General features: G+C 31.6%; 1 protein-coding gene across 1 annotated transcript in view; it reads right to left on the bottom strand.

Moving 5' to 3' along the window:
- The window catches only part of LOC108904540 (gamma-aminobutyric acid type B receptor subunit 2-like), an 81,285-nt gene that overhangs the window by 16,616 nt on the left and 50,825 nt on the right, over positions 1-13,844 (bottom strand). Inside the window, exons 5-6 of the mRNA XM_023455105.1 lie at positions 13,698-13,758; positions 7,825-8,201 (exon numbers count right to left, since the gene is read on the bottom strand). Coding sequence (XP_023310873.1) covers positions 7,825-8,201; positions 13,698-13,758 — 438 coding nt within the window. The remainder of the gene's footprint in view (positions 1-7,824; positions 8,202-13,697; positions 13,759-13,844) is intronic.

Here is a 13,844-nt window from a genome sequence, read left to right as displayed (position 1 = left end):
TTGTTAACAAGCATCAGCCGTTAAGAGAAAAGCATTTCCAGCAAGTCTGGTTCTGTAACGTAAAATTACTCGTCACCATTTTAACAAAAACTTAGAATAATGTTCTTGTTTATCAGGCTGATGTTCTGTGAACATATTGCTTCAAAAGCGAAAAACTAAACGTAGAAGAAGTTACAGAAGTTGAAAACGCTCGAAACGCTTTACTCGCTTTCTGCGAGGCCGTGACCCAAGACAAATCCGGGATGATGACCAATGAGGTACCTCAATGCCCCCTTCTCAGTGCTCGTATATGTACCATCAGAAAGGTTTGGAGCGCTTTTCTTAAATTCGTGTTTTTTAAATTCTTAAGATCGCAGGGTCATCGATGTTTTAACAAAATTCCTTTCAAACCTGCCATTTGGATTGGTGAACACGGTTCTTGAACACACATTTGGTAGTTGTCAACCAGTTGAATTTTTAACTTGGAATCCATTGTTAGCTACTCAAATTTTATTGTGCATCTTATGCGCCTGAACCTAAAGATTTCAAAAAGAAAAGGGTTTCCCTCATCTTTATATAGACAGTCGAGCTACAGTTTTATATTGTATCTATATAATTCAAAATTAAATATCCGCTTACAGTAATTTATCAGAACTTGAAGATTTATAACAGCTTCCGGGAAAAATAAATTAACTAAATTTGAAACAAATGAATCCATAGAAATTTTAGTTTGTTTTTGTCAAATTGATGATTAATACTTTCAGTTACTGTGGCATGTAACAAAAAATCTCCCGGGCCGGGGTGTAGAAAAATACTAATTTTCATTTTGACAATGAAATATGTCAGGGAATCCACTATTCCCAAAACGCTGATGAACATGTACATAGTTAATTATAAATTAACTAAAATAAACTGCCGGAGGGCACAAGATTGGTTTTATATGGTAATTGCTTTCCGGTGCTGTTCGCGACTCCAGAATAGCACATGTGAAAACCAATTTCAGTCCCCACACTGATATTATATGAGAAGTGTCATTTAGTAAAAGACATGCAATTGAAATACAACTGTACTGAAGCTCTCCACATTTATCTCTTTATATTCCGTTTGTAACTCGAACTCTTGTTCTCTTTAGGGATATGTAGGTAACACGATATTTAGGAATTATTTTCTACACATACATTAGTAACATGTATAATTATTTAGTGTTTAATAATATAGTATTACCAGCTACTTTCTTTAACAGCAACAGTAAACAGATATCACATGAATATGATGAAAATAATTCTTTACTGCAGTGTTGTGGCAACTCGTAAATCGTATAAAAAAGAAAATATCTCTTTCGCGATACATTCAACCATAGAATAATAGAAGAATTGAAAGTACACACAAACAATTCACGTTTAACAGTAATAATTTCTACCCTCTGAAGAATATGTTTTCGTTTCCTTTGCACGCGTTTACTTTATGTTGCTGCGATACAAAGTCTTTATATTGACGTTGATGTGAAAACCATTCTGTTCAAAAGCATGGAGGTAGTGAAAAGTTAAAATAGAAACAAGTACGTGTAGTAGTATCTCAACACGATTGTGCCCTGATGAACAAAAACTTTTTATTTGTAAATTTATGTGAACATGTACTTCTTTATAAAAATTTATGTTTATCCTCACACTAAAAAGTATTACTTCTGTCTTTATTTTATACGCAAGGTGTCAAACTTTTTAAAAATATAATTAAAACAGGTCACCACAGAGTATTAGAGTCTCAGGCTCACTCTTACTTTGTGGATATCCGTCGTAGTACTAGGATATCCGTCAAACATACCACAAAAAATTCGTTTATAATCACTTTTTGTCATATTGTTTTCCTGAGAAATTATTCAAATAGCAATTTTGCTGCTTACGTCCTTTTGTATTGTCAATAACGATACCTAGTTAGCATTATTATTCATACACTTGTGACACGTGTTAATAAACAAAATTTTAAATTTCGTATTTTAACCTGCAGAGTGGAGATAAATAGTGCTTGTAAAGATTTTTCTTGTTTAAAATACGAACACATCAATAAGTCAATTTAATCATAAAATTCATATGCAATCATCTTCGTGTCTTCTGTAATTATACAGAATGGAATGGCTACTAGTATATGTTCAAATGTATTTAATATAGCTGACGTGTACCGCAGCGAGGTGAGATGTGATAACTTTCAGGATTTTCACGAAAATCGTTACCAAACAAAAACCATTTATATAGGTTATATCAGTTGCTACGGGATATTGGAAATCTTATTCCCTATCCTAGAAATCCGAACCACGGATTACGGATGAAAAATATCTACGCTATGTATATGTAATGACAAAACTTGTTCTCAGTTGGCATCTGAATATATTATCTTGAACATTTAGGTATCTATTATTAAATGTCAGTCACAACATTATTAGACAAGGCGAAATCGGCGGCTTCGTATGAAAAAATTTGTGGAATCGATTTTTTTGCATAATCACCTCCGTGAGATGTACCTGAATGAGGATCAAAATGTTACCGGCCGGTAATCTGGTCACAATTTTTTGCCCCGGAAAAGGGCTAGGTATTTTGGTGTATTCTAAACAAAATAGTTCCTATACACTATGCTCCTAAAATCAACGGTTTCTGAGTTATAAACAATTTAATGTACGAAAAAATGTAAAAACGGCCATTTTCAAGACTCAAAAACACTAACAAAATATCAAGTTTTTGATATTACTAAAGTTTAAAAGTAAGCTTTAAACATCCCTTGACAAAATACCGAGGAGTTATTTGGTGTAATTACATTGCAATGCGTATTATTTTACCTATTAACAATATACATTTTGACTTGCGCGCCGCGCCGCTCGGGCACTCCACTCTGCGCCGACCTCGTGTATATATTCATCACCTCACTTTTTGATACATTTTAGCAATGCTGAATTTTTATTTATTAAAATTATTTTTTGTTTATTGATATTATAAATTTCTAAACAGTAACAATAATAATAATAACAATAATAATATATCTACTTTACTTAAATAATATCTAATTTTGAATTTGCGAATATCGCAATGAAATTCCCGCGCCGCTATAGGTTAAATATTTTTTCTCGAACGTGTGGAATGGGTATAAACTTAGGAAATATTCCATGTACTTCTGATGTCTTTAAACTACACGTATTAAGAGCATAATTGCAAACGTATATTTGGAAAAATTCAATATACTCTAAATACCAGACGTTGAATATCGAAAATTTCGGTTACAAACTAGATGAAAATGGTGCAGTATTACCCATATTTATGTTAAATAATACCTGATCGATTGATGTAAATGTTTGAAAACATGTAAAACTAAAGCATGTAGTTGTAGAAAAAATAATGTTACTTGTGTTACTTTATGTGGTTGTAATGCAGACGAATGTGAAAATTTTATGCTTAAATAAATATATTTATAAGTTTAAGACATTTTACTTTTTATTTTTTATTTACTTTGAAATATATGTCGAGATATATGAAAAAGTGAGGCACTGACGGGGTCGGCGCACAGTGGAGTGCCTGAACGGCGCGGCGCGCAAGTCAAAATGTATATTGTTAATAGGTAAAATAATACGCAATGCAATTACACCAAATAACTCCTCCGTATTTTGTCAAGGTATGTTTAAAGATTACTTTTAAATTTTAATAACACCAAAAACTTGATTTTTTGTTATTGTTTTTGGGTCTTGAAAATGACCGTTTTTGCATTTTTTCGTACTTTAAATTGTTTGTAACTCGGAAACCATTGATTTTAGGAGCATAGTGCATAGGAACTATTTTGTTTAGAATACCAAAATACCTAGAGCAAAAAAAGTTATTTTTGCAATTTGTGTAAAAAAAAATTAGTTTAAAAAAATTGTGACCAGGTTACTGGCCGGTAACATTTTGATCCTCATTCAGAGACATCTCACGGAGGTGATTATGCAAAAAAATCGAATCCACTAATTTTTTCATACGAAGCCGCCGATTTCGCCTTGTCTATATAGAAAATAGAAACTTATTTTAATATATTTTTAAATTCATTTTGTATAAATTATAAGAAATACTTGCAACTCTTATTATAAATAAGTTTTCAAAGATTTTCACTAAGTTACTATTAAAATATTTAAACCATACCTCTGATCAGAAAGCGACATCATCTGCCACTAATACTTGAATATCTGTCAATTTCGATTTTCTATTTTTGTAGCGATTAGACCATTTTAAGTTGCGGAACCTTTACCATAATTCGAAATACTGTTAGTTTTGATTTTTTGTCGTAATTTTGTAAATTCCCGCGAGCTTTTTTTTAATTCTGATTTGGGAAGGACACAATCTTCTAGAAGGATTTCCTGGGTGTGTGCTCAGCGATTCGTAGTCGAGGAAATGTAAGCAATTTTTTACATTTTGTTAACACGGTTGTGTTCCATATACTGAGACAGAAAAGTGCAAGGTAATTATGTATCAGTTTTGTGTTGATGGTTTTATGCCGTTTAACGATGAAGCTTTAACTGAATTTGCGCAACTTTCCTGTGCGAGTTATAGTATAACATTGACTGAATATTTTCACATAAATTCAAGCCCATCTTCTTTTTGAATCACTCTGGAAGCCGTCCTCCACTCGAGGCCCAAATGATTTGGTTAAACTGTAACTTTTCCCTGTGGTCATGATAAAGAGATTCCTAGTATTCTCTGGATGGTTTCAGCTAGTTCTTGTCGTGGCGTAACCAACAATCTTCCCGTTAGTTTCTGTAGCCTGTTGCTGGTCTTTGTGGTGATGCAACCAACTGCATCGCAGAGAAGTAGCCGCTCTTGAAATCTATCTACAGTCTGCAGTCACCAGATAAGGTACGCACTATCTATTATTTTAACGAATTAGTAATAATATCTTTTGCTAACCCAAGAAATATACAGGGCTGACGTTAAACATATATTGAGCTACTAAGCATCATTTTACTCTTTTGTTCTATAGTGCACTATACCCAGCAAGATTTTAGCCAATTTTGTAGTGAAGAATTATGTTTATAGCTTTACATATACATCTTTTTTTCTTCTTCCTCCTTATTAAGATCAATGTTATAGTATTTCGGAAAAAATCCGAATAACTTAAAATATATTGTAATAGGTAGAAATTGACTTAACAGTTTTTATTATAAGATATAATGGAAGTCAAATTTAAAATACATCAAGTAATGACATATTGGAAAGATGGTAACGAAATAGTAATGATAATTTACGTGACAGTTAGATGAAAAGTGACAGTTTATAATAAAATGTAAAGTTTGATGAAATCTCAGTCTAAATTGATAAAAAGTGTCCATAAAATAATGGAATTTAGCAAACGAAAGATAAAATAGTATTGAAAATGTTAAATTTGAAATGTATAAATTAAGTAATAATCTGATTGCTTGAAATTGAAAAGGATAAATTAAAAAAATTGTAATTAGAGATAAGAGTGCAGTGATTTAAAAAATTGGTGGTTATCAAGAAGACGGGAAAAAATAATGAGATTCAATAAATAAGAAGAGAAATGATTGAATATAAAAGTCAGAACCAAAAAGATTAAATAAGAAGAAGCGAAATAAAGAAGACTAAAAAAGAAACAATACAAGCTATCAGCGGAAATCAATTTCTGAGGAGAAGAGGAATTCAATTAAAAGTTAAACAAGATCAAAATTATTGTAGTTCAGGAAACGACAAAGAAAGAGGAGTGAGAATTAAAAATTGGGAAAGAAAAATTTGTTTGGAAAAAAGACAAATAAGGCTGAAGTCAAAATTTGACAGATAACTAAATATAATGGTAAAATAGTTAGGTTAGTAAAATACTATTTGAATTGTCGTAGCTGTTAAGAAAGGAAGGAAGCCATAGGAGCCATAACAAGTCAACAGAGGAGAGATCAAGTGGACAAAAGGAAGGAGGATATACAGAAGATGGATTGCAGAAAGGAGAATTACTACTGAAGAAACCGTGGACAGAGAAGGGCAATAAAAGTGTAGATCTAAGTAATATGAGATATTAGAAATAAGATATTAGAAATAAGTTATCGCAGGCTAGATAGGGAATTAGTGAGAATTTATAAATTTATAATCTATTGGTGCAATATACAAATTTCAATCCAGATTATAATAATACTATTTTATTTAAAAAAAAAATAATTAAATATTAATTATAAGATTTTGATGGTAATTACACAGTCAAATAATTAGGCACTGTTGGCTTGTTGACCAAACGTGGTCACGTGCGGTTTATATCATTTCTCTTTATGACATTTAAATGACAAACAATTACCAAAACAGGTGGATTGGTCGGAATGGCCCCATACCTTGGCCACCTAGATCACCTGATCTAAATATTTTAGATCATTTGAGGGTAACCTAGAAAAATGACGTTTATGCCGTTCCTATTGCAAATAGAGACCAGCTAGTGCAAAGGCTAAATGAGGCCTTCACTAATTTGAATCAAAATCCAGTTTTAATCAGAGCTGCTGTGAGTTCTATAACCAAAAGATGCCAAAAGTGCACTGAGTTTGGAGATGGACACTTCGAGCAATTGATTTAATTTATTTGTTTTTCATATAACTTTACGTGTTACTTGAAAGTTGAGCTAGACATGTTTACTATGATAGTGAAAAATATGTTTCAAATTCGGATAAATTTGATGAAGCGGTTTTCCAGATATTTAAAATAAATTGTTTTATTTTTGATCATTTCAACGCCCTGTATCTCAAAAACGGTGGCTTTCTGCGCCTATGTTGATAGAGCAACGTGATATTAATTTTTGTTGTTTAGTACTTTCCCGAAGTTTGTCTTAAAATTAAAATCTGGATCACCCAAATTCGTTTTATTTTTTCCTATTTCAACGTTTTGTTTACTTGGATAATATGTCTCATAACTCGTAAACTAATTAGTTTTCGACAAAAATAAAAGACTGTTTTTTGATCCGGAATGTTTCAGACCGTTATAAAATGGATTCATATTACCAATTAATTCAGTGGCGTAGACGTTTTATTTTAAATAAGGAAACGATATACTTGTTTCTCCGCCACTGGTTTTTGAGTTTGAACTGTGTACATAAAGAAGTAGAAGAAATATTTGAGAAAAAATGTATACTAAATTTAGATAAATTTGATGAAGTGGTTTTCCAGATGTTTAAAAAAATTGTTTTATTTTTGATAATTTCAACGCCCTGTATCTAATAAACGGTGGCTTTCTGCGTATATGTTCATAGAGCAAAGTGATGTTAATTTTTGTTGTTTAGTACTTCCCGAAGTTTGTCTATTAAAATCTGGACCACCCTGTATTAGTTTCTTCATACATGACTAGTAGATTGAACTCACGTCGCAGTTCCAGTGCTCTATTTTCCTGTCTTAAATAATTTGGTACATTTTTTATTTTTCCTTAGAATTAGTAACCGAATTCTAAGCCACGTTTAACCCTAGAGTAAACGGTCGGTTTATTTTCAGTGGGTTTCTACAATTATACTTAATGCTGATCCTTACCAATTTTCCGTATTTTCTGTATTTAAGGGCGGTTTTTCAGGATTAAAAAAAATGGAGGGTGATGAAGCAATTTTGGTCCTAGATTCAGCTTTAGCAAAAATACATAAGGATATATAGGTCAAGTCTTTGGACTTCTCTGCCTGTGTAATTGCAAAATTAAAAAAAAACTGTAAATTTACAAGAACTAATAATGGTTTTATATTTTATCAAATAAATATTTGCTAAATATAACAATACGAAAGTTCTACATCTGTGATTAATGCTTTTATTTGAAAATTTGGATTTTATATCATCCTATCTGCCAATTTCAATTAAATTGAACCACTCACCGAACACAACTCGCTGAAGTAGCTCTCCGATTTTATAGCACTGTTATGGATTCCCAATAGTATCACAGATGAATAAACCAAAATGCAACCGAATACGGCGACATTGTTCAGCTTAGGGCTGGAAAGTTTGACGGATTTCATTCGCCTGAAGTGGAGGTTGAAGTACAGAAAGAGAAAGGAAGCGCCTATGCCTACTGTAGATATTAGGACAATGCAATAGAACAGCACGGCGGGTATTTTTATAAGGGAGATTTTCAGGATCCTTTGAGCTACAGGGAGTCTATCGTTCTGCCACCGGATGCTGCGACATGTCTTGCAGTTGAAGTCGAGAACGTTATTGATGGAGTCAAAGAGGGCTACGTTAACTGTCGCTCCATCTGAAACAGAAAGCGAAAATAGAAAGTTTGAATGGATTAACTTGCAGGAAGTTGAAGTGCATTTATTTGCATTTATTCTCGTTAGAGTGAACTATAAGGAATTCAATATTCAATTTAAATTGAAAAAAAAAGTTTACGTAATTTTTCTAAATTGGTATTATACTCGTATATTAAAACACATATATCAATATTTCCAATATCACATAATCATGTTGTACCTTTATTCAAAACAAGTATCGTATTCGACTAGCCCATTATTTTTTTCACAAGGCAATTCTAATGTACTTTTATATAAAATTTTACAAGATATTGAAATCATGTTCCTTTTATTCAGTGGCTAAAAGTTATGACATAATTCCTATAATTGATTTTATAGAAAACAAAAATACATATGCATACATTCATTGCCTTTGGCTACAATAACTTTAATAATAATCATATTTCAAAAATTTATGAACAGCAGTAACGTTTCCGCTACCATTAAAAAATGAAATATTACTGTGAACCTCAATTTTACACCCACATCATTAATTAAGGGCGGTATCGTTTTGCATGCTTTATTTTTATCACGTCATAAAACCTTGGAAGATATAAAATAATAAGTAGAATCTATCAAGTGCTTCAATAGACAAATTTCAGTAGAATATCTAATCTACTTACATGGGTAATTCTCAAGGGCATAATATATTTTATTTTCACAAATTTTATTCTGAAATATATTCATAAGGTGTTTAAAAAAGATATTCCTAGGTAGCTAGGAAGATTCCCCATTAAAAAATGAAACAAATATTTTGTTTGTCGCATTTTCTTCAAGGAATCTTAAAAAGTATCCTTTTTAGTATTGAAAACATAAGAACAGTTATACGAAAAGTAAAAATAAGTTTTGTTTTTTTCAAGGCTTACTGGCTACACTGTGTTTCGCTTTTCATGGAGCCACCCTCATATCCCTCTTATTTAAAATTGATCTGTTTTTGTTGTCAGAACTTGGAATGATATTGATTTTAAATTAATTTTTGAGAGTTTAAATTTGTTTATTTGTTTGCTTCCACAGTTAGAAATTCATTTCGAAACGTCACCTATTGAAGTGTGTGATTTATTGTGACGTGATTTTGTATTTTCTATTTGTCTGCCTTTTTCAGTGTGAGATTTTTGGTTATTATAATTTTAATTAAAAAACAATCCTCGAGCGATCCTTTTGGAACAAGGGTTTATTTCGAATTTCAGGCAATATTTTCATTACTGTTATAACACCTTTAATTGACATTTCTGCTTCCACTTTTGTTCTATTCAACAGTTTGTTTGAGTACATAGTAATGTTCGAAACTATACATTTCTTCTTACAAGATAGAATACCTCTAAAATATTAAATTTTCAACTTGGGAGTTACACGTTACAAATTGTATTTAATTTATTACTGGCACTTTTATACAGAAGAAAAGACATATCATGAAGGTTATTTTATATTTCTTAAATTAACTTAAAAGGAACTAGGGAGCATTTATAGTTCAAATGTGTTGTCAACTTTAACTACATATATCTTCTGTTGTGGTCCTAATTACTATGAATTCCAAAATCTTGTAACAGATTTACATTCATGTAAAGTTACAGGCAAAACTGGTTAGGTTCAATTTCTAAAGTTGTATCGGTCTTAAAAGTTTCATAGTGCCAATTGCTTACTGCAGACGGCTAAATAACTTTAAATCTAATAAATGGTGTAGGGTCATCCAGAGCTGATGGTGAGTATTATGGTAAAATGATACAAGTATTTTACTCAAAATATATCTTGGTAAGTTTATCACCCTAAGGACAGCAACGTCATCAAAGTTGTTTCCTCCAGTTTTATAATTATGTATTTTTTAACAATTTTATTAAAAACGTTTTGCTAAATCTCTCCTTATTCGAAATATACATTGAAAATTAATGATAGTTTTATAAACAATGGTCTAAAAATGTTCCGTTGCGAAAATAAGGGGTGTTAAAATTTTAAGAAAAAGAAGGAAATTAATTAATATTTTCGAAATCGCTTGAGACATTTCAGTAATATTTAGTACGTAGTTATAATTAATAAAGGCGCATGTTTTCAATACAAACATAATTTTTAGCTCTAACAGTGGCGTGCGTACGAGAAGTGACTTTGATATCTTTAAAGAAAAAAATGGTACGCCAATGGTTTTTTTCCCAAATAAAATTATTTTTGAAATCCGCTTTCAATTCGAAAGATAAGAGCTCTCTTGAGTTTTTGTCCTGCGATGCGCCGTTTTTGAGTAAAAAAATAAGAACCGTTGTATTGTCCGTAAAATGTAATTATTAAAGAATACAAATTTGCAATAAACGAAACCTAGTTGGCCTAGAATGTGTCACTTGGATTTCTGACATTTTGAAGTAAGTACCTATCTGTCGTTCAAATTATGTTCACTGTGAATATCTTATTTTTATAATTTTGTTAATAATAGTGAATTATTCAAATGTTGAAATGGTGCAAATGCATTACGTGTATGGCCTCGCCGAGGATAATGCAGAGCAAACCAGACGTATTTATCACTAGAGATATCCCAATCGTGCGTTGCCAAATAGTCGAACCTTTTCTAATATTCATCAACGTCTTGTTGAAACTGGTAGTGTCCGAAAACGTACATCTGAAGGTAGACCTCGAAAAGTAAGAACACCTGAAATTGAGAAAGCGGTGCTGCACGAAGTCGAACATCCTATAACGAGTACGAGGAAGATCGCTAGATATTTCAATATTTGCCACTAAATTGTTTGGAGAATTTTAGTCGATTTTTTGTTATAACCGTACCAAATTTTAAGAGTACGGGCATTACTTGCTAGAGATTTTCCAAAGCATGTGACCTTCTGTCAGTATCCTCACAATGTTGAGCAAAATCCGCAATTTGAATCATACATTCTGTTCACGAACGAAGCTAATTTTCTAAAAATGCATTTGAAAATTTTCACAACAATCATTTGTGAGCAATTGAAAACCCACATGCCATAACGGAAAGCCATTTTCTACACCAGTTTTCGGTCAACGTATGCACAGGAATCATTGGTGACCACTTTATTGGACCATTCTTCCTGCCGGGACGACTTGACGGACAATCTTACCGCAATTTCCTTCAAGAACAATTTCCTTTGCTGTTTGAGGATGTTCCGATAGCAATAAGAAACCAAATGTGATACATGCACGACGGTGCACCAGCACATTTCACTGTAATGGTTCGCAATTATTTACAAACTGTTTATCCAAATCGTTGGATTGGCCGCGTTAATCCTCAAGAATGACCACCAAGGTCCCTCGACCTCAATAGTACACCAGTCTCATTAATTCTGTAGAGGAATTAAGAAAAAGAATAATGTGATAGAATAAAGAATAGTCTGGGAATATTTTAGCGAGTGCGCAATTCCATGAAAAGGAGGGAGGAAGCATGTATATTAAGTGAAGGAGGTCATTTTCAACGATTTTTGTAAAAATAGTTTGATATTACCTAGATGTAATGTTATGTTAATGTTGTATGTTGTTAATTGTTGTTCATTACACGCAAGAATTATTAATAATTCTGTAAGTTTTTTTTCTCAAAAACGAAGCTTCGCAGGGCAAAAACTCAAGAGATCTTTTATCTTTCGAATAGAAGGGGGATTTCAAAAATAATTTTATTTGAGGAAAACCAATGACGTATCATTTTCTTCTTTAAATATATCAAAGCCAGTGCTTGTACGCACGCCCCTATTAGAGTTAAAAATTACGTTTGTATTGAAAAATATTCGCCTTTATCACTATGTACTAAATATCACTGAAATGTCTCAAGCGGTTTCGAAAATATTAATTAATTTCCTTCTTTTTCCAAAAATTTTAAGACCCCGTGCATTCGCAACGGAACATTTTTGAACCACAGTTTATAAAGCAAACTATCATTCATTTTCTATGTACAATCACACCCATAAATATTCGCAGATCAATAAGGAACACCCTGTATAACGCTGCAAGTTTGAGGTAAGAATTCTGTTCACAAATATGGCTAGAAATAGTTGATTCAAAATAATTTCATGTTTCTATCTTCATCGCTAGAAATACTACTAACGTATTGTCTGAAGTTTTTCTTTATTTTTTTAGCTAAACTGTCAAAGCTATTAAAATTTAAAAAACTGTAAAAGCTATTAAAACGAAAAGTCAAAAAAAGTTTAGAAGACGAAAACAGTGGATTTTCGAAAACTTTTTAAAGTGCGCGATATTAAGTGATGTGTTTTTGTATTTTCCATTTGTCTGCTTTTTTCATAGTGAGATTTTTTCGGTTAGGCAAAACTATTTTCATAAAAATTACCCCGCACCGATCCATTTGGTGCAAGGGTTTATTTAATTAATTTTTTTAATTTTTTCACAGTTGGCAAAGAACCCAAAAACCACAAAGACCCGTAATGCCATTTTCTATTCGCTCTTTCTGTTTTCCTTTAACGACGGTCAATCATCAGTTCTGGATTACCATGTACAAATAGAAAACAATAAATTAAGAAAGAATATCAGGGTACTTCTCTCGTCATAGATGGTAAAGACATACTTCATTCTGAAATTATTATATATAAATGTTATCTTCTTAATTTATGCAGGGTATTTCAGGATAAATCCTAATAGCAATAGAACAAAAAATAAGAATGTATTTTCTTATAAACTAAGTATTTTATTTTTTTAACATCCAATGTTTAAAATTTATTTTGCCAATGTCTCCAAACTAAGCAAAATATCGAATTTAAATTTGGAAGGCATATATTTTGAGAGTCCCTAAATAGTTTGGTGGGATGATTTTTTAAATACGATTACAGTGCCTGTATTAGACATATTGCAAACCCGATATTTTTACGACGTTTATGAGGTAAGAATTCTGGCGGACTCTTGTCAAAATTCGCAAAAGCTAAAATCCCAAATTGGAGATGTAATCATTTCGAACATCTGCTGCAACTCCTTGATCCTTTGTTTATTGGCAAATAACAATTTTTTAAAACTAATTTCTGTTTTGTATACATTTTAGGCTCATTAAATAATAAAAATTTCTGAATTTTTCAGTGTTTACCATTATTTTAATAGATAATATTATTCTTTTACGAGTAGTCTACAAAAAGTAAACAAATGTCACATGAGCAAAACAAAACTTGAATTATAGCTAAGACAGTCACCTCCATGTTTTCTTATAAGTGAAGTGGAAAGAAAATTGAGGCAAGAATACATTTTTTATATGGATTTAAACATGGCATAAGAAAATCGTATGAAAAATTCCTCTAAAATTTTTTAGACCTTATTCTGAAACACCTTTATAATAAGCTATCAATGCCTTAACATGCAGCCTTTATGAGCACTAATATCAAAATACTTCTACTAAACGAAAAAAAAGAATATCATCGTTAGTAGTGGGTAACATTGAAATTAAATTATATAATTCTTCTTCACTATGATTCCCCTACTTGGTACCTACTATAAAAAAGGACAGATTGAATAAATTTAGCTACCCTGTATTTGTTGAATTAGTGAATTTCCAATCCTGTCAGCGCCTTGAAACTTCACTGGACCCTACAAAAAGCTGTGATTTACTTAATGAGTCAGGTTATTTAATAAATTAGCAGTACAAATTGATGACTAATCATAATATGTTTTTA

This window comes from Anoplophora glabripennis, unplaced genomic scaffold, assembly GCF_000390285.2.
Source record: "Anoplophora glabripennis isolate ALB-LARVAE unplaced genomic scaffold, Agla_2.0 scaffold23, whole genome shotgun sequence".
In the NCBI taxonomy this organism is placed as follows: Eukaryota; Metazoa; Arthropoda; class Insecta; order Coleoptera; family Cerambycidae; genus Anoplophora; species Anoplophora glabripennis.
Note: the sequence above shows the minus strand (reverse complement) of the source record. Positions and strands in the feature narration are given on the sequence as shown.